At 41.6% G+C, this 25,514-nt stretch overlaps 2 protein-coding genes across 4 annotated transcripts in view; one reads left to right on the top strand and one right to left on the bottom strand.

Annotated features, from left to right (window-relative positions):
- ZFC3H1 (zinc finger C3H1-type containing) overlaps positions 1-6,686 on the bottom strand; it is a 61,767-nt gene extending 55,081 nt beyond the window's left edge. Inside the window, 3 exon segments of the mRNA XM_030548732.1 lie at positions 5,745-6,316; positions 6,318-6,559; positions 6,561-6,686. Of these exon segments, the coding sequence (XP_030404592.1) occupies positions 5,745-6,316; positions 6,318-6,559; positions 6,561-6,665 (919 nt within the window). The 5' untranslated portion in view covers positions 6,666-6,686.
- Positions 6,665-21,360, top strand: THAP2 (THAP domain containing 2). 3 transcript variants are annotated; one of them, XM_030548735.1, is made up of 4 exons: positions 6,665-6,837; positions 11,866-12,061; positions 18,601-19,366; positions 21,291-21,360. In XM_030548735.1, exons 1-3 carry the CDS (start codon positions 6,683-6,685, stop codon positions 18,973-18,975), a joined length of 726 nt encoding a protein of 241 aa, XP_030404595.1. In that variant the 5' UTR covers positions 6,665-6,682; the 3' UTR covers positions 18,976-19,366; positions 21,291-21,360. The 3 variants fall into 3 exon arrangements, with proteins under 3 accessions (XP_030404595.1, XP_030404593.1, XP_030404594.1); XM_030548733.1 differs by having other exon boundaries at positions 6,665-6,909; XM_030548734.1 differs by having other exon boundaries at positions 6,665-6,909; positions 18,601-21,358.
- The last annotated feature ends 4,154 nt before the right edge of the window (positions 21,361-25,514 follow it).

Raw genomic sequence — 25,514 nt, 5'->3', positions numbered from 1 at the left:
TAGTCTAAACTTTAGAATGCTAACATAGCTATTTAATAACTCTTCTGCTGGACTCCACATTAATTAGACTAAACACCTCAATTCTCCAAAAGTTATATTTATACAACAAAAAAACTATTTTAACTTGATAATAAGTTAGCCTTGCTCCTTGTGCAACAGGTGAACATTATGATAATTTAAGATACTTTTCCACTAAGGCTGATGTGTACTAACAACAGAGCTAAAATTAAAGCACAATGAAATTTCTGTAATCTATGAATTTAAACATGCTGTGTATTCAGATACAGAACCATAATTATCTGCACAGCATTTCAAAGCAAAGCCACCCTCATGACCACGGGGGCACAAGTGACCTGAACATATCAGTATGTTCATCTCTGAGAGAGAGAGGTTTGAATATCTGTGAAAAACATCCTCCAAAAACTGCTTAGATTATTCTAGCAAAACATTTACTATTGCCATAACATGTCGAGCCTCAGCATAATTATCAACAAGGATGAACAACATACAAAACAAAACCAAAAAACCAAGATAGTATATACAAAAGTGCCTATTATGATTTGTAGAAGCCCTGTAAATATATATTAATAAGAAATCGAAACTACTTCAGAATTCTGTAATGGATAATCAATCCCAAACCACCATAAGTGGGATATTTGCAAAGTGATAAACATTGCAAAGGTAAAAAGTAAAAATGCCCTTAATTGGGGGGGTATTAGCAGACAATCCTAAAGTTTGGTTTTTTTCTAAAGTATCTTTATGTATTTTTTTTTTAAGTCTGCTTAATGTACTATTCTGTATCTATTGCTCTTCTCTCCTGTGGGATGGCCTAAAGACGAGTAACACTAAGAGGATTAGAGAGTATGTTATTTTTGTTTTGTTTTTTTTGAAGAATAGGTAAAAAATGGTAGGGGAAATGCCCTAATGTGTCTCAAGAGTGGAAGTGGTAAAACAATTTAAAACATTTACACAAATATCATGTAGGACTAAGTTAAGGACAGGCAACACAGATACAAATATGTGGAGATTAAAAAAAATAAACAAACAGGCTACAGCTGTTATCCTTCAAAACATTCTGCAAAACCTTCATTCAGAGCAGAAGAGCCAGGCAGGTTAAAGAAACCCTCAACTCAGAAACTAAAGACTGATGAAAAACAAACAACAGAAAGAGTTTGAAACTGATCTCCCCACTTAACCTACAGATTTGAAATTTCAGCCAGAAAAAAAAAAATGTACAAAATATTAGATCAATCATACTGGGTAGGACCAATGGTCCATCTAGCCCAATATCCTGTCTTCTGTCAGTGACCAGAACCAGATGCTTCAGAAAGAATGAACAAAACAGGGCAATCTTGACTGATATACTCCATCATCCACTCCCAGCTTTTAGCAGTTGGAGATTTAGGGACACCGAGAACATGGGATTCTGACCCTGACCACCCTGGCTAATACCCACTAATGGGCCTATCCTCCATGAACTTATCTGAGTTTTTAACACAGTTATCCTATTGGCCTTCATATCATCACATGGCAGTGAGTTCCACAGGTTGACAGTGTGCTAAGTTAAGTACTCTATTTGTTTTAGACCTGCTGCCTGTTCATTTCATTGGGTAACCCCCAAGTCTGTGTCTTATGTGAAGGAGTAAATAACACTTCTCTAGACCATTCATGATTTTTTAGCTGTTATCACATTCCCCCTTAAGTAGTCTCTTTTCTAAAATGAACAGTCCCAGTCTTTTTAATCTCTCGTTTGGTAGTTGTTCCATACTCCTAACCATTTTTGTTGCCCTTCTCTGCATCAGTTCCAATTTAACATATCTTTGCTGAGATGGGGTGACAGAACTGCACACAGTATTTGAGGTGTGGGTGTAGCATGGATTTATAAAGTGGCATTATATTTTCTATCCCTTTCCTAGCAGTTCCTAATATTGTTAGCTTTAATTACTGCTGTAAATTGAGTGGATGTTTTCAAGAGAACTATCCACAGTGACTCCAACATATCTTTGAGTGGTAACAGTTAATTTAGACCCCATCATTTTGTATGTACAGTTGGGATTATTTTTTCCAATGTGCCTAATTTGCACTTATCAACACTGAATTTTATTTGACATTTTGTTGCCCAGTAACCCACTTTAGTAAGATCCCTCTGTAGCTCTGCTTTGGACTTAAACATCTTGAGTAATTTTGTATCATATACAAACTCTGCCACCCTACTGTTTATCTTCTTTTCCAGATCATTTACGAATATGTTCAAAAGCACTGTTTCTAGCACAGATTTTTGGGGTACCCCACTGTTCACCTCTCTCCATGGTGAAGACTGGCCATTTATTTCTACCCTTTGTTTCTTTTCTTTTAACCAATTACTGATCCATGAGAAGACCTTCCTCTTATCCCAGGACTGCTTATTGTGCTTAAGAGCTTCTGGTGTGGGACCTTGCCAAAGGCTTTCTGAAAGTCCAAATACACTGTATCCACGTTTGCTGATATCCTCCAAGAATTCTAATAGATCTGGGGAGGCATGATTTCTCTTTACAAAAGCTGTGCTGACTCTTCCCCCAACATATTGTGTTTGTCTATGTGCTCGACAATTCTGTTCTTTACTATAGCTAGGCTTACCAGCCTGTAATTATCAAGTTCACCTCTGAAGCCTTCCTTTTAAAATCCGCATTACATTAGCTATTCTCCTGTCATCTGTGTGTACAGAGGCTGATTTACATGATAGTTTACATTCCAGTTACTACTTGTGCAATTTCAAATTTGAGTTTCTTCAGCACTCTTGGGTGAATACCATTTGAGTTCTGGTGACTATTTATTCTTTATCAATTTGTTCCAAAACCTCCTCTACTGATGCCTAAATCCGAGACAATTCCTCAGATTTGTCATCTAAAAAGAATGGCTTAGGCGTGGGGATCTTCCCCACATTCTCTACAGCCAAGACTGATGGAAAGACTTCATTCAGCTTCTCCACAAAGACTTGTCTTTGAGTGCTCCTCTAGCACCAGATTGGCCAGCAGTTCCAGTAACAGGTTGGCATGCTTCCTGCTTCAGGTACTTAAATAAAAGTTGCTGTTAGAATTATAAGAGCAACTAGCTAACGACACAAAAACTTTCTTGGCCTAACCTTATTATACCTTTGCACTTGACAAGAGTTCATGCTCCTTTCTATTTTCCTCACTAGGATCTGACTTCGACCTTTTAAAGAATGCCTTTTTGACTCTAATCACCTCTTTTACTCTGCTGTTTAGCTATGGGGGCTTTTTTGGGGAGGTGGTGGGGGTAGATTCTCTTACTTTTCTTTATTGGAGGTATATATTTAGTATGAGCCTCTATTACAGCCTCTATTTATTTTTAAATAAATAGTCTCCATTTAGTCTACAGGCATTTCACCCTTGAGACTATTCATTTAAAATTTCTGTTTAGCTAGCCTCCTCCTTTTTGTGTAGTTTCCCTTTTGAAGTTAAACGCTACTATGGTGGGTTTCTTTAGCATTTTTACCCTTAAAAGGATGTTAAATTTAATTACATTAATATAATATATGGATATACCTATCTCATAGAACTGGAAGGGACCCTGAAAGGTCATTGAGTCAAGTTCAGCCCCCTGCCTTCATTAGCAGGAATAAGTACTGATTTTGCCACAGATCTCTAAGTAGCCCCTTCAAGGACTGAACTCACAACCCTGGGTTTAGCAGGCCAATGCTCAAAACACTGGAGCTATCCCTCCCCTCTACATTATGGTCATGATTAATGAGTGGTCTGGTTATATTCACCTCTTGAACCAGATCCCGTGCTCCCCTTAGGATTAAACCAAGAATTGGTTAAAGATATAAGGAATTGATAAAGAATACTGTGACTGAACATCAGTTACAACATTTACATAAACTAAAAGTTAAAGCCAAAGAAAAATGGGAGTACTGAAGACAAAATTGAAGTACTTATCTGTAACAGGAATTTAGACTCCCACATGTATTCCCCTCTAAAGGTTAGCTGTAACTCAGATGGGGATTTCTTCCACACCCAACAATTAAGCTCCATACTCTACACAAAAGTTCACAATCCAGACTACTGACATCACTGAGGCTCCTGAAGCATTAAGAAATATTTCCTGGTGCTGTTCAAAAAGGAGGGGCTGCTGGAGCCATGTATGCAAAGTCCTGGTTCCGTAAGTGGGGGATACCACTTCTCCCTGTCAGAGATCACACATATTAAAGACTTCTCAAAGGGCTACTTGCCACTGGAAATTCCAAAGAGGGCTAAAGAGCCCACATGTGTATATCTACCCTGAACCTTGCAGCAAACCTCCCAGACAGGTAGACTCACACTAACATATTAAAAATAGCTGTGTGGACATTGTGGCATGGGCAGAGGCTCAGGCCTGGGTCTGAGCTCAGGCGGCTGGCCCAAGCCTATTCCAGGGCTGCAACATCCACATAACTATTTTTTGCATCTCTCCACTTGCAGTGTACACAATCATATCATTCTCTTAGCAGGGAAGTGAAGGGTGCTGCTGAAGGCATGTGTCCAGAAGTCCTCACTCCACTAATGCCAACAGTAGTACAGGTAGCTGCACTATTTTAGAGTGTTGTAATATCAACTGTGACAGGTGACAAAAGTTGGGGTAAGTGCAAAAAATGATTAAGCATTTCATTTTGAAATCCTATTTCTAGTTTAGAGCCTATAAATGATATTTCAAAAATCTCAGTTCATTAAGCAGCAGTGACATTAGCTCCTCCTGTGTAATGTTTACCAATAAATTCTGTCTAAAATCCAGTAAAGCAGGGCTAGAATCTTCTCAATTGTTATTTCTTTCAAAAAATAAAATATCATTAGTTTCTTCATCATAAAGAGTGTAAAAGTTTCTGAAACCACACCAGTTCAATGCACCCATTCCTGACCCTCCACCGATACGTGGTTTTCCCACTGCAGATCGGGACAAAGACCTAACTAAATTAAGGTGAGAGAACCTTCCTCACTTGTTTTATCATTTCACCTGCCATAGGAAGAACCATTAAGGCTTTGTCCAGACTGTCTGACCAACATTATTTAACATCTGATCATGCAACTATATCCAATAGTAACAGCTTGTATGGCTTTGTATTCTAGAGCAAACAAGACTGCTTTAAATGACCATATCAGACAAAACTGGGCTTGATATATGCGCTATGCATACATTTCCCAATGAAGGTAGAATTAAAGCAAAGCACAGCACCAAGATTAGAAGTCACAAGTCTGCACTACAGTTGACAATGCTGAAAGTAGACTGGGAAACGTACTGAACTCATCACTGCCCAAGAGGCAAAATTAGCAACTTTAGAATTTTACTGCTCAGATAATTAGTCTAAGTATTTAGGTTAAGGCTCCCTTCCCTGGGGCTTTGCAGGTCTCCTATCAGGCTGGGGAGGACAAGAACGCATGGAACCTAGCTCACTGAGTTTTGCATCAGCTTTCAGGCTTTGCGTCTAACACAGCCCATCAGGATCAGTGACCCAGCTTCACACCAACCCTTCTTCATGCACCGTGGGGAATGCGACCCTGAGACGCAGCCCCTGGATATGGATGGGAGCGTGCTCAGGGTCTTATGCCGTTCGAAGCCTTGTAGATAGAGCCTGAGTGATGAGCCATTCCCCTTCCCCACAGCCGGGTCCCAGCCACACATCGCTGTTGGGAAACAAGGGGGACAGCCAGGCCCGTCTCGAGCAGTGGGAAGAGGCCCCTTCCCCCCCTTGCTGTCCCGCACAAGGATACACTTCCGAGGGGAGGGCTCCCTCCAGCCCTGGCTGCAGCTGAATCCGGGGCCTCCCCCGCCCCCAGGCGGCCTTCCGGGGGGATTGCTTCCGCGATCTCCCCCACCCCGGCTCCTGCCCCCGCGGCCCCCGCCGCGGTAAGGCCTGCCTCGGAAGCGGAACCGATCCAGGGCGTTGTGGCTGCGCTCCCAGAACGAGAGCCTGGGGCCAGAGTCGGAGTGGGAGTGGGAGCCCGGAGGCATCCGTGACGAAGGCTGCGGCGGCGGCGGGTGAGAGCGGAACGACTCCATAGGCCGGTAGCCACCGTGGCCGTGCAGGTGGCCGAGCTCCGAGGGCGGCTGGTGCCGCGAGCGGGGGAAGCGGCGCGAGGAGGAGAGCGAGGCACCGCCGCGGAGGCCGGGAGGCGGCCTGCGCCTCGAGTAGGGCCTGGTGCTGATGAGGCCGCTGGCGGGTTCGGAGCCGTTATTGTCATCGTCGCTGATCTCGCCGTCCTCCAGCTCCCCCTCCTCCTTCGGGGACAGACCGCTAGGCTCCAGCGGCGCCGCCTCGGCAGGGGCTGTGGCCGCCGCCATGGGCGCTCCGGACAAGCAGGGAGCGGCTCGTAGCGGTCCAGGCGCTTTCGATTCCACAGTAGCCCAGCCCCAAAACTTCCCCACCACGTCTGTCTTCAGGATCCCCCCGCGTTACCTCTCCCCCCGCCAGCTGTAGTCTCGCGAGAACTAATACCCCCCCCGGAGGGAAGCCATGGTAGGTTGCGTCATAGAGAGGGGCCGCGCGCTGTGTCATGGGAGCTGTAGTTCTGACCAGCAGACGAGGAAGCGCCCGTTATAGAGAGGCGAGCCGGCAACGAGTGGAGCCCGACCGTCCTGCAATGGGGTGGGGGTGGATAACGGTCTCCAGGGGCGGCGGCGTCTCCCGCCATGTTGGTGAAGGGTCTGGATGCAGCAGCCGGGATGCCGCCATCTTATTAAAGGGAAAGAGCGAGCCTCGCTAGACCGCCCCGTGGGCCGCCCGCGAGAGGAGATGCCGACCAGCTGCGCAGCGGCGGGCTGTGCCGCCGTCTACAACAAGAGCGTCAACGTCAGCTTCCACCGGTACCGCCCGGGCTGGGCTGGGGGAGGGTTAGGCCGGCTCTCCAGGCGGTTCTCTGCCCCCGAGGAAGCCGGGTTTGTATTCGTGCCTTCGGCTTTCTAACCAGCGCTCCTTCCGCCGCCCTGAGAGCGGGCTATAACGCGCTGCTGCCGCGCGGGGCGACCCCCTGTCTGCGCGGGCCGCGGGGCTGTGAGCTTCGGTCGAAGAACTCCCCACACCAGTCCCCCGTGTAGACGCGGTTCAGCCCCTTCCGGGTAGTCGCTCTGGTGCTGGTGTAGTCTCTCCTGCGCTATGGAGCGCTCACGGAGTTCTGAGCCAGCCAAATGACCCCTTCAAAGAAGCAGCAAAGAATCCTGTGGCACCTTATAGACTAACAGACGTTTTGGAACATGAGCTTTTGTGGGTGAATACCCACTTCTTCAGATGCATGTAATGGAAATATCCAGGGGCAGGTATATATATGTGTGCTAGCAAGCAAGCTAGAGATAACGAGGTCAGTTCAATCAGGGAGGATGAGGCCCTGTTCTAGTAGTTGAGGTGTGAAAACCAAGAGAGGAGAAACTGGTTCTGTAGTTGGCAAGCCATTCACAGTCTTTGTTCAATCCTGAGCTGATGGTGTCAAATTTGCAGATGAACTGAAGCTCAGCAGTTTCTCTTTGAAGTCTGGTCCTGAAGTTTTTTTGCTGCAGGATGGCCACCTTAACGTCTGCTATAGTGTGGCCAGGGAGGTTGAAGTGCTCTCCTACAGGTTTTTGTATATTGCCATTCCTAATGTCTGATTTGTGTCCATTTATCCTTTTCCGTAGAGACTGTCCAGTTTGGCCGATGTACATAGCAGAGGGGCATTGCTGGCATATGATGACGTATATTACATTGGTGGATGTGCAGGTGAATGAACCAGTGATGGTGTGGCTGATCTGGTTAGGTCCTGTGATGGTGTCGCTGGTGTAGATATGTGGGCAGAGTTGGCATCGAGGTTTGTTGCATGGATTGGTTCCTGAGCTAGAGTTACTATGGTGCGATGTGCAGTTACTGGTGAGAATATGTTTCAGGTTGGCAGGTTGTCTGTGGGCAAGGACTGGCCTGCCACCCAAGGCCTGTGAAAGTGTGGGATTATTGTCCAGGATGGTTTGTAGATCCTTGATGATACGTTGGAGGGGTTTTAGCTTCTGGTGTTAGTGTAGGGAGTGTCCTGAGTAGAGTGTCCTGTAGTTTCTTAGTGTATTCCTCAGTGGGATCTGAGGGAAGTGGCCTGTAGAATTTGGTATTGAAGAGTTGTCTGGCAGCCTCCTTTTGGTAGTCATATGGACTCCTCCTGAGGGTCGAAATGACAGTCTGGACCTATACATTGAATGCTTCCGCCGGCGTACACAGGCAGAAATTGTGGAACCACAACATCGTGCAGAACGCAATGCCATCCACAGCCTCAGAAACCACCCTGACATTATCATCAAAGAGGCTGATAAAGGAGGTGCCGTTGTCATCATGAACAGGTCTGACTACCAAAAGGAGGCCGCCAGACAACTCTCCAATACCAAATTCTACAGGCCACTTCCCTCAGATCCCACTGAGGAATACACTAAGAAACTACAGGACACTCTACTCAGGACACTCCCTACACTAACACCAGAAGAAATCAACATACCCCTAGAGCCCCGACCAGGGTTATTCTATCTACTACCCAAGATCCACAAACCGGGAAATCCTGGACGCCCCATCATCTCGGGCATTGGCACTCTCACTGAAGGACTGTCTGGATATATGGACTCTCTACTCAGACCCTATGCCACCAGCACTCCCAGCTATCTCCGCGACACCACTGATTTCCTGAGGAAACTACAATGCATTGGTCACCTCCCAGAAAACACCATCCTAGCCACCATGGATGTAGAGGCTCTCTACACAAACATCCCACACACAGATGGAATACAAGCTGTCAGGAACACTATCCCTGATGATGCCACAGCACAACTGGTTGCTGAGCTCTGTGCCTTTATCCTCACACACAACTATTTCAAATTTGATGACAATATATATCTCCAGATCAGTGGCACTGCTATGGGCACCTGCATGGCCCCACAATATGCCAATATCTTTATGGCCGACCTGGAACAACGCTTCCTCAGCTCTCGTCCACTCACGCCCCTTCTCTACCTACGCTACATTGATGACATCTTCATCATCTGGACCCATGGGAAGGAGACTCTGGAAAAAATCCACCATGATTTCAACAGCTTCCACCCCACCATCAACCTCAGCCTGGACCAATCTACACGGGAGGTCCACTTTCTTGACACCACGGTGCAAGTAAGTGATGGTCACATTAACACCACCCTATATCGAAAACCTACTGACCGCTATGCCTACCTTCATGCCTCCAGCTTCCATCCCGGACACATCACACGATCCATTGTCTACAGCCAAGCACTGAGGTACAACCGCATCTACTCTAACCCCTCAGACAGAGACCAACACCTACAAAATCTCCACCAAGCATTCTCAAAACTACAATACCCGCACGAGGAAATAAGGAAACAGATCAACAGAGCCAGACGTGTACCCAGAAGCCTCCTACTGCAAGACAAACCCAAGAAAGAAGCCAACAGGACTCCACTGGCCATCACATACGGCCCCCAGCTAAAACCCCTCCAACGTATCATCAAGGATCTACAACCCATCCTGGACAATGATCCCACACTTTCACAGGCCTTGGGTGGCAGGCCAGTCCTTGCCCACAGACAACCTGCCAACCTGAAACATATTCTCACCAGTAACTGCACATCGCACCATAGTAACTCTAGCTCAGGAACCAATCCATGCAACAAACCTCGATGCCAACTCTGCCCACATATCTACACCAGCGACACCATCACAGGACCTAACCAGATCAGCCACACCATCACTGGTTCATTCACCTGCACATCCACCAATGTAATATACGTCATCATATGCCAGCAATGCCCCTCTGCTATGTACATCGGCCAAACTGGACAGTCTCTACGGAAAAGGATAAATGGACACAAATCAGACATTAGGAATGGCAATATACAAAAACCTGTAGGAGAGCACTTCAACCTCCCTGGCCACACTATAGCAGACGTTAAGGTGGCCATCCTGCAGCAAAAAAACTTCAGGACCAGACTTCAAAGAGAAACTGCTGAGCTTCAGTTCATCTGCAAATTTGACACCATCAGCTCAGGATTGAACAAAGACTGTGAATGGCTTGCCAACTACAGAACCAGTTTCTCCTCTCTTGGTTTTCACACCTCAACTACTAGAATAGGGCCTCATCCTCCCTGATAGAACTGACCTCGTTATCTCTAGCTTGCTTGCTGGCACACGTATATATACCTGCCCCTGGATATTTCCACCACATGCATCTGAGGAAGTGGGTATTCACCCACGAAAGCTCATGCTCCAAAACGTCTGTTAGTCTATAAGGTGCCACAGGATTCTTTGCTGCTTTTATTGTTATAGGCGCATAGCCTCGAACCAAGGTCTCAAAGGGCTGGCCAGATTTTTTTTTCCTTGAAATTGAGATCTGCCCTATAACAAGAATGAAAGTTGAGCATTTTGAGAAGGGAAGAAATTGTTAGTCAGTCCTGTCTAAAGCTGCCATTTGTTTCTTTTGACATCTTCTAAACTCTAATGTCCAATCAACAGCTGGGAGAAAGATTGCATTTCTTAAAGAACCAACAACCTCACCTCTCCAAAGAAGGGGTGAACTCTCAGTATGCCCCTCTGAGACTCTCAAGCAGCCCTTTAGCCACACTATGGAAGATCAGATATTATTCTTGGTAGTTTTGTGCTAAAACACAAATTTGAACATTTGACAATTGAACCTTTTAGACTTTTTATTTATAATTGAAGCAAAAAAAGGGGAGGCATAAGCCCCATTTTAAAAATTCCTTTACTAGTCATATTTAAATCTTAGTTCAGTCACTTGTGGTTTTTGGACTTAGTATTTGAAAGCTAACTTCTATGCACAGACCCTTCAAGTCCAGGGCCGGCTCCAGGCCACAGCACGCCAAGCGCGTGCTTGGGGCGGCATGCTGCAGGGGGCGCTCTGCTGGTTGCTGGGAGGGCGGCAAGTGGCCCTGGTGGACCTCCCGCAGGCGTCCCTGCGGAGGGTCTGCTGGTCCTGCGGCCCCGGTGGAGCATCCGCAGGCACGCCTGCGGGAGGTCCACTGGAGCTGCGGGACCAGCGAGTGGCAGAGCACCCCCCGTGGCATGCCGCCGTGCTTGGGGCGGCGAAATGGCTAGAGCCGGCCCTGCTCAAGTCACACGAAAACTTGAGGGAAACATTGTCATTTTATATTCCTTGTAAAGATGAATTGCAATGGGTTTCTTTGAACAAAGTACAAACTTAATTTACTTTATTATTTTATGTTTATATTACAATAGCACTTGGAATCCCCACAGTAGATTTGGTTTGTGTTTTTCCCCAAAGTTCCTCCTTCTCCTCCCCCCTTTATTATTATTATTTATCTGCAATCAAAGTAAAAAAAGACTTGATATATCGATTTCAAGACCAGAAGGGACTGACGGTGAGGTAATGAGCCATCTGTGAACTAGAGCCTCATTAAGCCATATGCAGGGGTGAGTCATTCCTGTGCTCAGTGCAGCCATTCCGCAAGCCAGGAGCTGGTCTGGTGACTCTCAGCATATACCAGCCTCACAGAAGACACAGCAGCTTGGTCAGCCCAGCATGACTTTATGGCTTGGAACACCACTACTTGATAGAGTGACAGACTTTACAGGCTTCAGTCTGCTGCAACCCTGCCCTTGTTCCACCTTAGCTCCCAACCCTACCCTTGGCTTGGTCCAACCCCTCTCTTCACTGCAGCCCTGGTTCCTGGCCCAGCTGTCACTGCACCAACTTAATTCCGCTGCACCAACTGGGCCGCACCCTCTACTACTTGTTTTCTAACTTCTTGTATAACACAGGCCTAGAACTTCCCCCAAATAATTCTTGTATAAATAATACTAATGATATCTTATCTAATTATTTCTATTGTCTTTTCTCTTAGATTTCCTTTGGATCCCAAGAGAAGAAAGGAATGGATACGTCTTGTAAAACGCAATAATTTTGTGCCAGGCAAACACACTTTTCTTTGCTCAAAGCATTTTGAATCCTCCTGTTTTGACTTAACTGGACAAACTAGACGACTTAGAATGGATGCTGTTCCTACAATTTTTGATTTCCCTGTTCATCTAAAAATCAGGGTAAGTTATTGGCATGTATGTCACTCTCTGAAGTCTTCTGCATTTTTTCAGTTTAAAAAAAACAAACAAACACACGTGACCATCCTATACAAAATTGTACATAAATTTAAAGACAATAAACTCAAACAAAAGGTTACTTAAACAGTTTGTTGTTGTTTTACAGTCATAACACTATAGCATATCTTCTACACCCATCAGATATTTTTAAATGGAAAAATGTGCTTATAAAATCACCAGTGTTGGTAGGGAAACAAGAGTATGAATAGTATGTGAAATTACTTTTTTTTTTTTTAATCTGTTGTTGTTGTTGTTGTTGTTGTTGTTGTTGTTGTTTTTAAATGGAGATTATGTCCCTTTATAAACACACACAATTATAAATGTATTGCTGCCCAAAACTCATCCTAGAGATGCCCTCAATTTAGTCATTTTAACATTGGTATGTGGTACAACATATTCCCAATTTACTCGAATAGAAATATTTAAACTTTTGAAGAAATGTGATTCCAGAGAAGTTTCTTCTATTGGCAATTCACCATGTTCACTAATATGCCCCAGTCATTTTCTTCCTTCCTTCCGCATCACTTGCTTTACTATTGTTATCAGGCAAGCAGTTTTGTAGCTCTCTCACTTGCAACTTATACTAGCACAGACCATGGTGATTTGATTTAAATCATCTATACTAATAATGATTTAAATCAGCAAGCAGGAAACCTTGATTTAAATTAGCAATTTTAATCTATTTTGTATTTGTGCTTTCTAGTTATTTTCTAAAGGAAGGTTGATTCTCCCTGGTTGGGAACCATTAGAACATTGATTTGCAACTAAATAGCCTTCATATTAAATTTGGTGGTACTTTTTTTGCTAACCAGGTGGATATGCTATATGTATACGCATTGTTTGAGATAGTTTAGCTTACATTTACTTGGATTCTGAAGTTTTACTTTTTTATTATGTTATAAAATTGTGAATGATGCATTTCTTATTTACTAGATGATTTTTTTTTACTTGTGATTTGGCAAGTTTTATTTGGATAGAAATTCAAATCTAATTAAAAGTGGAAAAAACAGCATTCGTAGATTCATAGACTCTAGGACTGGAAGGGACCTCGAGAGGTCGAGTCCAGTCCCTTGCCCTCATGGCAGGACCAAATACCATCTAGACCATCCCTGATAGACATTTATCTAACCTACTCTTGAATATCTCCAGAGATGGAGATTCCACAATCTCTCTAGGCAATTTATTCCAGTGTTCAACCACCCGGACAGTTAGGAACTTTTTCCTAATGTCCAACCTAAATCTCCCTTGCTGCAGTTTAAGCCCATTGCCTCTTGTTCTATCATTAGAGGCTAAGGTGAACAAGTTTTCTCCCTCCTCCTGATGACACCCTTTTAGATACCTGAAAACTGCTATCATGTCCCCTCTGTCTTCTCTTTTCCAAACTAAACAAATCCAATTCTTTCAGCCTTCCTTCATAGGTCATGTTCTCAAGACCTTTAATCATTCTTGTTGCTCTTCCCTGGACCCTCTCCAATTTCTCCACATCTTTCTTGAAATGCAGTGCCCAGAACTGGACACAATACTCCAGTTGAGGCCTAACCAGCGCAGAGTAGAGCGGAAGAATGATTTCTTGTATCTTGTTTACAACACACCTGTTAATGCATCGCAGAATCACGTTTGCTTTTTTTGCAACAGTATCACATTGTTGACTCATATTTAGCTGGTGGTCCACTATGACTCCTAGATCTCTTTCTGCCATTCTCCTTCCTAGACAGTCTCTTCCCATTCAGTTTATTCATCAGTAATTGAGCTTTAGAATGAGCTGCTACTCTGAAAAGTAACAAACATTATAAGGGCTTCTTTAATATTAAATAAAACCTACCTTAAAAAAGCTGGATACATAAGAGAAAAAGTGTATCAAGACATTTATACAAATATTTTGCATTTAAAATTGACTTGATTAATCAACGGAAGCGTAATATGTAGATAGTCAATTGAACCGATTGTTTCTGGTTACTATGTCCTTCAAGATTTTAGAACTAGCAGATCTTTCTCTCACAATCAGAGACACTGACTTATTTTTCTCCGTGGGTGCTCCACTCCTGCCTCTGTTTTACCCCTTTCTCTGAGGCCCTACCCTCACGCCGCTGCTTCCCACTCCCTATACCCTCCCCTCACGCCAAGCAGCTGCTCGGCCGGCAGTTGCTGAGCACCCCCTATTTTTTTCTGTAGGTATTTGAGCCCTGTAGCGCCTATGGAGTCAGTGCCTGTGCTCTTAGTATTTATTTATAGATTGGAAAACCAGCTTTCCTGCTTTTTTGCTTTTTGTCAACTCTCAGTATCTCAACTTTGAGTGCACAAGACATTGAACTGAACTAGTTGAATAAACTGAATTGAAGAAAATATTCTCTCTGCACCTGCAAAAGAGGCTACTTCTGTAAGAAGTTGTTTTAACACTTCAACAACCAGTGGTTCCAGGTCTTAGCCAGTGGCTTCCACCATTTCAGTCGTGTGACTTTCTTTAAAACTTCAGCAGCAAACATGGATTGCTTAATATAATTCTGTTTTTAAATTATTTTAATAGATTAAAGTACATGTAGGCTTTAAAATAGGTTGTCAATTTCAAATGAATTTTGAATAAATAAGACCTGTGTTTAATTTGAAACACCAGTTAATTCATTTTATCTACCTTTGTGCTGACATTCTACAACTATTTGTTTTTGCCCATGGTGTTTGAAAACCATGAACAACTGCTGTTTCTTAGCAGTTTAAAGATGGCACTAGATTAAGGTGACCAGATGTCCCAATTTTATAGGAACAGTCTCGATTTTTGGGTCTCTTTCTTATATAGGCTACTATTACCTCCCATCCCCGTCCTGATTTTTTTCACATTTGCTGTCTGGTCACCCTACACTAGATGCTATGATCGTGGATGAGGTATTGTAGAACTAGGAGATTGAAATGACAATAAATGGTTGGGATTACAGTTGATGCTGCACTCAGTAGCTGAGCTGTTTGCACGAAAACAGATGATATGGTCTGTTCAAATTACTTATTGCTGTGTTATTCAGCAAAGAAGCAGTTTATTCATCAGTAATTGAGCTTTAGAATGAGCTGCTACTCTGAAAAGTAACGAACACTAGCATCAGTGTTGAAAACAAGATGTGATCTCATGCATTTGATGACAGAAAGGTGGTGAAGTAAAGGAGGAATTGAAACATTTTTTATTGTATTATACGGTATTTTATTTTGGTGGTGGTATTTTTTTTCCATCTGAGAGAAATTGATTGAGAAATTCATACATAAAAAGGGGAAATTAACAGATGAACATCTCTAATCTTTGTTTCATAGTAGCTATTATAGCTCATCTTAGTGACTTAAATTTGAAGCTGCAGGGCAAGAGAGCTTCTCTGAGCTGCATTTGGCTGTGTGCCTTTGAAAGTGTACTGTGGTTGCTGCTGAAGCATATAAAAGTAAAGGACATTTTACTGTTTTGCAAGATCCCTTTTGTTTTTGACACTGAAGAAATTCTCAATGAAGTGCAAATGGAATGGTTTAAACTACAAGAAAGCACAGGTCTTAGAGTACTGAAGCCAGGAGCTGTTCTGTGTTCTGCTCCATGAATGTTGCCTACATATTCAAATTTGTGCAAACATCATTTCAGCCGCACATATTTGTGGAAATATTTTTCTTATTAAGGGATGACAACAAATCTGCATACATCTGCAACCAACAGCTACTGCGTAGAAAAGTGTCTCTAAACTGTCCGAAAAATCTGCTTTATTTTACTAATGAGCAAAGATCACTAGATTAATTAAAAAATCAGTATAGATTCCTAAAATGAACATATAATAGGAGGAATTCTAATGGAGGCCTGTCCACATTTTTAAAAATATGTAAACTGTGAAAAGTATTGCTTCTCTCACAGTCCTGGTGGTATTTTTTTCTATCAAGGTTTAGGTATTCCTGATACAGCAATTACTACAGCTGATATTCAGGTTCATGAGCAAAATGCCGTAGCATGGATGAAATTTTGGACAGTTGGCTCAAAATTAATAACAATACTGTGTGTTTAAATGTACCTAGTTACTGCAGACTTAGTATAGTTCTATTCTGAAAAATGAATTTGTAAGAAATGGCACCTGTTTGTCAATTACTGTGAATAAAAATGGGGAACATTGTGCAGTTACAAAGGTTCACTATCTTTTTACTGTTGCCTGCTTCCTCCCTCCCGCTTTGTTCCTGAGATGCTGAGAAAAATTTTCAGAATTAACATTCCTGTGCAATTTGTGCATATACATGATAATATCTTTAAGTGATAACGTACTCCCTCCCTCTTCTTCCTCTCCCCTCCCCCCAGACCTCTTCCTCATTCAGTGCACGGGATAACGGTTTTGTGAATGAGGCAGCTGTTCGTTCTTCATTTGCATTGTGTGGCCCCATGCTTTGTTTACACCTTTCGTATGGTGTGCTGAAATAGGAATTTTTAATTTAATCTCTGATTTCACACCTCATTTAGTGTTCTTGTGCCTCACAAATGGTATTTCACAACACTAGGTGATGTAGGAAAGCATTGTTATCCCTGTTTTACAGGTGAAGAGCTGAGGTGAAGAGATTAAGGGTTAAAATTTACAAAATATCCATTGATTTTGAATGCTTCAGTGACTGAGTGCCCTACTTGAGACACTTGGGGGGGCAGTTTTTCAGAGATGTTAAGCATCTCCAGTTTTCATGACTTCAGCTGGAATTATGCTTTCTGAAGAGTTAAGACCATAAGTGCTGTCCACACATAGACTTAATGCATGGCAAGCTGATATATAAAACTACAGCATGCTATTCTTCTATCCACTAAGCTGTGGACACAGCAGTGGGTCAGAGCACACTATGGAATTTTTAGTGCATTGTAGTGGGATCCACACAGTCATTCAGTGTGTGGCACGTTAATGCACTGTATATTTACATCCCAGCTTGCTACATAATAAGGGTATGTCTACACAAGTGGTTCTCAAACTAGGGTCGCTGCTTGGCCCCTTGCGGGCCAGGCCAGTTTGTTTACCTGCTGCATCGGCAGGTTCGACCAATCGCGGCTCCCACTAGCCGCGGTTTGCCGCTCCAGGCCAATGGGAGCTGCAGGAAGCATGGCATGTGCTGCTTCCTGCAGCCCCCATTAGCCTGGCAAACCACGGCCAGTGGGAGCCGCGATCGGTCGAACCTGCGGACATGGCAGATTAAGAAACCGGCCTTGCCTGCCAGGGGCTTTCCCTGAACAAGCAGTGGCCCTCGTTTGAGAACCACTGGTCTGCACTGCCCACTGGATTGGTGGGCAGCAATCGATCCAGCAGGGGTCGATTTTATCACATCTAGTCTAGAAGCAATAAATCAATCCCCGAGCGCTCTCCTGTCAGCTCCTGTACTACACCGCTGTGAGAGGCGCAGGCGGAGTCGACGGGAGTGGCAGCAGTCGACTCACCGCGGTGAAGACACCACCGTAAGTCGATCTAAGTAATCGACTTAAGCTACGTTATTCATGTAGCTGAAGTTGCATAACTTAGATTGATTTACACACCCACCCTCAGTGTAGATTAGGCCTAAGGCTCCATGTGAACAAGCCCTTAGTGTGTCAGGTTGTGTACCCAGAAATAAGGAGCACAAAACTTGTGGCATACTTTGAACTTTTGGTTTAAATAGCTTGTCCCTCATTTCTATGCCTCAAATTATAAAACTGCCATCAGTTTTGTATACTTACATCTGAAAACATGATTATAATTAGTTTGCTTGTTTTCATTTAAGGAGTAATCTAGAATTAATTCTTACTGAAACAACATTTCAGTTGTGAGGACTGGTCTTATGGTTTGTATTGCAAGTATAAAAACTGATGTGTGGCATTTGGTGTTGTAGCATCACCTAAATGGAAAGTAGTCTGGCTCACTTTTTTCTCTTGTTTGTTCATAAATCCTAGTCATAGCTGCTTGACATAAGCAAATAAAACTTAAAATCTAGTCGTGAGGCTTAATTTATTTTTCAGAAATCAAAACTTTATTATATGATTTATTTATGCATTACTAGTTACTCTTGCTTACTGCTTTTTCACAGCCTAAATTTATTTAAAGGTTTAATTGCAATCAGTTGTTTATTCACACAGGAAAAAAGCTATAATAAACTATTTTGGAACTGAAAAAATTGTATAACTTTTGTATTCTTTTTTTCTTAATTTTCCATTCTCTCCATTTCCAAAAGAACTGTTCTTCCTATTCTCATCTTACACATTGTGGATCTATGTAAATGATCAGGATCTGTCTTTCCCTAACATCCTGTATTAGATTAGCAGAAGTAGGCAGTGGGATACCTTCGAAACATTTCACGGGGGGGCATTACGAATGCAATAATACATATTTACACACAACGTACAGGCTCCTTATATTTGAATTTCTAGAAATGTAGTAATTACAGGCTAGATTAATTTGAAGTTTGGCATTTAATAAGTTTGCATAGTGCTATGATAAATTTAGGTTTTATTTCCTTTCCTGTCATTTTATTTACAGAAACCTATGTCAAGAAATCTGAAGAAGAAAGATGCTTATACCCCAGAAGGGGTATCTAACTTCAAAACAAACATTAGCTGTAGACAAGTACAACTTGAACACAGTTATGCTTTCAGAAGCCCCATGGAAGCCAAGAAGAGGATAAATAAGTTAGAAAAGGAGATAGCAAGCTTGAGAAGAAGAATGAAGAACTGCATTCAGAAAGAACATAGAGCCACACAAAGATGGATAGAAATGACTTGCCTCATCAAAAACTTGGAAACAAATAATATTTTACCAGGAGTTACACTGGACCACATTTTACCAAATGCCTTAAGAAACTTTCCCTTGGAAGATTTCAAAAATATTTTGCAAGAACAGCAAGACCATCTATAACAGCTTTACCAATTTTAAAACTAGACTTCAAAATTTAAATTTATACTGAATATAATGCCAAAAAATGTATCCAGCTTAATTAATATGTTTTTCTAAGACATTCTTGTGGTGGTGAGGGACAACACTGGTTCTTATGGCTTCTTAATTAATTGCAAATACCCATCTATTACTAATGAAAACTTCACCACAAGTCTTTTAATTGTGATAGTAAGTTTTCAATCAGTTAATAAGAGTGCCTTATGCAAGAACTAGTTCTGTGAATTAACCATCTTTTCATTTTTAAATAATTGAGCATTGTGTTTTAGTTGGTGGTGTTTGGTTGGTCTATTTTTGTAGAATATCTGAGTAATTGAAATGGACCAGTTTTTGATGGAACACACACACTATTCAGGTAAGGTTTACTTTAAGAATAATAATCACCACTTTGTATTACTAACAATCAAACAGGGAAATGTCTTACTAGTGAACACTGTCCCACAGATGAGACTTTTCCACTGAGTTCTGTCTTGTCCCGGGAACCTGCATTGCAGCTGCCTAGGGTGATGCTGGAGACCACAGCCATTGTGGTGTTACCCAAGCTAAGGTCCTGTATCCAGCGGATACCTGTCCTTTTGCCAAAATGGCAGACCACAATGTAGAGAGCAAGTTCCATGAGGGGCTGTTGCAGAAATTTGCTGTATATGTGCTGTATATGTGCACATATGCAAAAAGGTTAAGTTGTATGGAAACAATTAAACTAACAACACAAACTGTAGTAGAGGCTACTTGTGAATTAACAGCAAATGCCAAAGTGATGTTAAAAGTATGGAAGTTGCATTTTGACAAAGTGCTGAAGCAAGCATTTTAGACATGCTAGATGAACAGGGTATCTTGAAAGGCAGAATGGATGTCAGGACTGAACTGCCATCAGCAAAAGAATCAGAAAGAGCAGTGAAAAAGTTGAAAAATGGGAAAGCTTCAACAATAGACAGTGTAACAGCTGAGACAGTAAAAATCAGTGGGACAAGTGCTATCAAAGCATTAGGAAAATATACAAGAAGATATGGGAACAGGAGGAGTAACTGGATGACTGGGTAAAGGCAATAGTATGTACCAATCCTTAAGAAAGGTGAGTCTGTCAGTCTGAATAATTATAGAGGTTAGTCTCGGTATCATGGAAAATGAACGTAATTTATTAATGGATTAAGACTGGTTTTTGAGGAAGTAGTAGGCAAGGAAGTGAGACTTCAGAACAGGCTGCAGTTGTATTGATCAGATATTTTACTCAAACAGTTTATTTGGGAATGGAAGGTTAGTTGCTGTTTTCATCAATTTCATGAAGACATTTCAGTTACTTTCCATAATGCTTTCCTCCAAAACATTAATCATATGAAGTTTCAATAAGATAATTGCAATTATAAAAGTTATGTACAAGGACTCCTGTAGTGTGCCCTAAGAGTTGGTGGAAAGCTAAAATAAGCTAGTTGGGTAAAAAGTACATATTGGTCTGATTATTAATCTGGATAAAACTAGGTCCCTGATCGCAACCTCCAGCTCCAACTAGCTTGGTATTAACCTTTCCAGGTGGAACATCAAGCAGGTGGCAACTGTCAAATATTTGGGCAGTGTCCTAGACTGCGGGAGGATGCTTGAAATATGTAGACGTTTGACATGGCAGCAGCTGCTGATATACATGGGCCCTTCAGCGTCCTCTGTGGGAAGGTTATGACATCAGGCTTGTGAGGAAGCTATGGATCCATAAAGCCACAGTTAAAGCAACTCTCTTATACAGAAATGAATTGTGGGTGCTGAGGAGGCCTTAAGAACACCACTTTATGTCAAGTGGCAGGATAAGACTCAAAATGAAGATATTTGAAGCCAAACCCAGCAGTCACCTCCAGCAGCACTAGGTTGATTTCAGCAGCTTTCTTGGTACAGAGGTAGTATTAGAATGGAACAGTAATGAATTTCAAAGTGTGTGTACCAAGGAATTCACTACATGGCCCGTGAGCACATGAACATCAAAAACTTTGATGGCGCAAAAAGATTGCCAGTGATGGATATCAACTGAATATACAACTAGACCTCCTTAAGCATCTTGCACAGAGATTGATCCAGTGGTGCTTGATTTGCAAGGAAACCACGTCCCTTTGATATTTGTCATGAAAACTAAATGTATAGTTTGTTATATTAGGAGAAAATGGTGAATATCCCAAAGTGAATTTTTTTATCATTCATAAATTATCTTTAGATGCAGATAAGTATATTTTTAAAAGGAAATTTTCTTTTGAAGCTTTATTACTTAATTCTTGTACTTTTTTTTCTTTTATGTTTAGGTATTGTCCATCTCGGAAATGTTTCGTACAAGTATATACTACAGGCATTTTGCTGTACCTTTATTTAAGGCAAGTGCTTTTAAGTAAAGGATATAAAAAGTAGTACTTCAGAAGTGGCTAAGCAGTATACCCTACCTGTACTCTTCAGCTTTTTTCAAATTTTAAGCTAGTTCAATATATAAATACATTTATATATTGCCTTTTTATGAAGGAGCATGTTAGCTAGGGGTGAGAGGTTATGTTTTTCTGCCCCCCCCTTCCCTTTTTCACCAATTAGAAGATGGCAGTTGCCACATGAAGAAAAGGGAACTTACTTATTCCCTTCAAAATATCCCATGCTAATGGTGCTTACCTTTTTTTCTTTTTTGACACATAACTGTATTGCTCAGAAGCAAAGTTTTGTTTTTAATTCTACTTGGTGAGTATCTCTCATTCTTTCCTTTGAACTCTAAGTCACAAAAATAGTTGATTTTAAAAAACCTGCCTCAACCTACTTTTTGAAGTAGATTAATGCTCTAAAAATAGTGGTACCAACTTATTCAGATCACAACTTCAAATGCTGATTATGTAAATCATGGCAAATTTAGTATTTTACAGATCTTAATAAGGACTCTCTTTATCAGTGGTGTGAACAGTGGAATAACATCTCAATCTTGATAATGTTTGGGTGTCAAGTTCCAATAAAGACAAGACTTGTTTGTCAAATTGCATAATTTAATAGTAGCAGATCTTCCACACATCAGAAAAGGAGATTAATGTAAAGATAACTTATATAGCAGATTATCATTAGATACATCTTAACTTGTGGTAATACCAGTCATGGGCCAGGATTATGTTTGTGTGTGTGTGTTTTATACAAACACCAAGCACATACTGTTCACACCCCAATGAGTCTAAATCTAACTAAAAGACGAGGCCAAAGGTGGATACAGACAAAGGAGCTCAAGGAAACAGCAACTTAATATTGGTCAGCATGATAGGCTGTGGTCTTGGCATGCCAGCTACTTAACTGTAAAGTTTTTTTTGCAGTATTCCCTGGAGGTCAATCTCTTTACATGAGCTTTTGAAGAAGGGACTTGCTGACTAATGTTTATAGGGAACTGAAATTTTGGTGGGAAAAGTACTTTACTTTTCAATTTGGTTTCTTTGGGGGCAGAGTTTTCTGGAGAGTTCAGCTGGCTTTAGTTGTATCTCTTTAAAGTCCAAGATCCCCAAGATTACTGTATTTTTATGTTCTAAATCTAAACATAGACTTACCTAAGGTTTTAAGTCTAGATTTATTTAGAGAGAGAACCATTTTATGTCCTGTGTTCTCATATCACTTCTAACACATCCTTTATCCAGTCTAAATATGTGTAGATAGTAACTTCCAATGGGAAACAGTGCACAAGTACTATTGTGACTCACTCTAAACATAGATTTTTATATAGAGAGAGATATAGCATAGAACTGGAAGAGACCTCGATAGGTCATTGAGTCCAGCCCCCTGCCTTCACTAGCAGGACCAAGTACTGATTCTTGCCCCAGATCCCTAAATGGGCCCCTCAGGGATTGAACTCACAACCCTGGGTTTAGCAGGCCAATGCTCAAACCACTGAGCTATCCCTCCAAAATGGAGAAACCTGTGCAGGGCAAAACAGGACTTCTTTGACTCCTGACAGCTTCAGCTTACAGCAGATTGTGGTGGCAAGTCTGCTTTACTGAGCTGAAAAGTGACAATCACCTCATCATGCTGGGGATCATACAAAATAGGAACTTGTGATCCAAGTTGGGCCCAGAGTTCATGGGACTTGAATAGTACTTCAGAATTAAATGCAATATATTGCAGGGTTTCCCATCCTATTAATCTGGTATTGATTACCAGTTTGTTCCCATCTCCGTTCATTCATTCTCTCCTCTGTTGCTTTATTTTCCATAAATGGAAAGTAGGTTGAGGTTCTCAAGAAGTCCCCAGGCAACATGTGGTTTGTTTTTTTTTTCCCTCCATTTTCTATTATTTTAACAGGGTTTGTTCCCCTGTATTTCAGACTTATTATGCAGTTACTGAAATCAAATTTAGACTATTGCATCCTGTTAATGTTTGATAACTTTATCTGAAGTCTGCTTTTAGATATTGCTTTATTGGTATCTATAGGAGCATAATTTGGAGGATTCAGGGTTGGGATGTGTGAAATGTTTGCACACACATTCAAAACTTATGCAGCGCCTTATTGGATATCAGTTTTGTAAGAAAACTGAAACTCTAGGTTTGTCAAGGGTTTCAGTGAAGCATGTGTGTTTAAGTAAAAATTGTAGATGACTGAGTTAATTCAAAAGTTATGCTTGGAGGTGTGAACCGATGTATAATGTAATGGTTTGCGCAAACCCGCACAAAGGGAAATCCCTGAGATTTGGACAGCTTTAGATCCAGCTCTCTGGGAAAAGTAGCCCTACCTTTAAAGTTTGTTCTCTTCCCTTTGGCAGGATGGTTTTTAACTTTTGCTATAAATAAGCCCTGAAACTAAATATTACTCCAAGAAAAACATAAAAATAGAAAGCAGAGCTAGTTCACCTGACCTTTTTAGAGTTGTGACCCAGAGTCATGTGATTTTATTGGACTTGGGCTTTGTACTGCATTACTATTTGAGTGTTAATTTTTTTGTGATAATTGCAGAATGTATGCTTTGGACACAATACACTTTTGTTCATATTTTCTTTTTAATATTTAGCCCTTTACCTTTTATTATAGGTGTCTACCGTCTCCTTTTCCAGTCACTTCTACCAAAGGAGGTTTTTGTCTTCACCTCAATTTATTGATGGGTTCTGGAGCAGGTTATGTCATAACAAAAGCAATACTCGTTAATCTGTTTTCCAAAAAACATGTAGACTTTTATAAACCAAATGCTTATTTTATATTAGTTTTTGAACAGAGTATAGACTTCACTTGAAATCCAGCTTATTGTATAATTAATCATTAAACACTATGCTATGTTACAGGTGATCTTAAGTCTGGTATGATCATTTTGACAAAGTGTGTATGTTTTTCATAACTTATTGTGCTAGTTTCAAAGAAAAATGTCACTTTTTTTTCAACTGGTGTATACATTTCTCAGAAGAAAATTTCAGTTACTGCGTGTCTTATAAATATTCATATATCAAACATGAGGATGTGTATGTGCTAAACAATTATATAGAATTCCAGCAGGAGATTGATTGTATCAACTGAAGGAAAACTTGTACATCTATGCAACTGGCTAACCTTGAAATATTTTAATTTTATTTTTAATACTTTATGAACCAGGGGATCAAACATTGAAAAATAAACAAATTTATAAAAATTGAAACCATGCTGAACTCATGAATTACATTAAAATCTTTGCTTGTGAAAAGTGCCAGATTGATAGTCCTGTGCCCTGAATAGATACAGCATTAGCAGAAGTGTGTGTGTGTGTGATTTTGTTTAACATTACTTTACAAATGTGCTTCAATGCTGATACAGAGGGACCGTTCTAGGGGTAAGGAAGTAAAGACTGCAGAATCACAGCTCATTAATATATTTTTGGCATTTATAAATGAATGTTGATGAGGTAGTTGATAACACCTTTACCCATATATTATATCACTTGGGTGTTGGACTTCAGGTCAGCAGATGAGTAGTCTCTCCACAAGTGACTAAGAGAAGGCCAGCAACTCCTTGACATAGCTCTGTATAGAAGGCTTGGGATTTTTCCTCTCTGAATTTGTGCTGGAGTTGGAGACCCTGATTCCAGGTATCAGTGTCCAATCACTCCTGGTTCTCTGTGCTGCTACCATGAAGCTCTCACCACCAGCTTTGTGTGCCCTGCATTGGATTCAGTATCTTTCACCACGGCGGGCACACATGCTGGTTCTTGAGCATCAGCCATAATGCAAAGAATCAGCATTCCTGCTGCAGGAATCTGTACTCCTAATAAGTGTGCCTGCCTGGGCTAAACATTCAAGCACAGCCATTGAGTGTGCTTCCCACAGCACTTTCAGTGTTCTAGGGCTTGCTATTACCAAGAGGCAATTAAAGTTATTTATGTAGGTGCAGGCTGCTGTTTGGAGTTTGATAAGCTAAAGGATTCCCCCAGTGCCAAGTACATGTATCTGCTAGGGAGGTGCACGAAGAGATGACTCCATAGGAAAAATCCTAACTACCCCTGACTTTCACAGCAGTACAACTCAACTGATCTCAGTTAAACCTAATCCAGGAATCAAGTCAGT

The sequence above is a fragment of the Gopherus evgoodei genome, chromosome 1 (assembly GCF_007399415.2).
Source record: "Gopherus evgoodei ecotype Sinaloan lineage chromosome 1, rGopEvg1_v1.p, whole genome shotgun sequence".
Lineage (NCBI taxonomy): Eukaryota > Metazoa > Chordata > Testudines > Testudinidae > Gopherus > Gopherus evgoodei.
The sequence above is the reverse complement of the archived record's forward strand: the minus strand, read 5'-3'. Positions and strand labels throughout refer to the sequence as shown.

What these genes read in the sequence shown, in the direction of transcription:
- THAP2 (XM_030548733.1), top strand. Translation starts at nt 6,683, where the DNA reads ATGCAGCAGCCGGGATGCCGCCATCTTATTAAAGGGAAAGAGCGAGCC. An exon ending in TCTGCCCCCGAGGAAGCCGG is followed by an intron (nt 6,910 to 11,865) that starts GTTTGTATTCGT and finishes CTTTTCTCTTAG; the next exon opens with ATTTCCTTTGGATCCCAAGA. An exon ending in CTGTTCATCTAAAAATCAGG is followed by an intron (nt 12,062 to 18,600) that starts GTAAGTTATTGG and finishes TTTTATTTACAG; the next exon opens with AAACCTATGTCAAGAAATCT.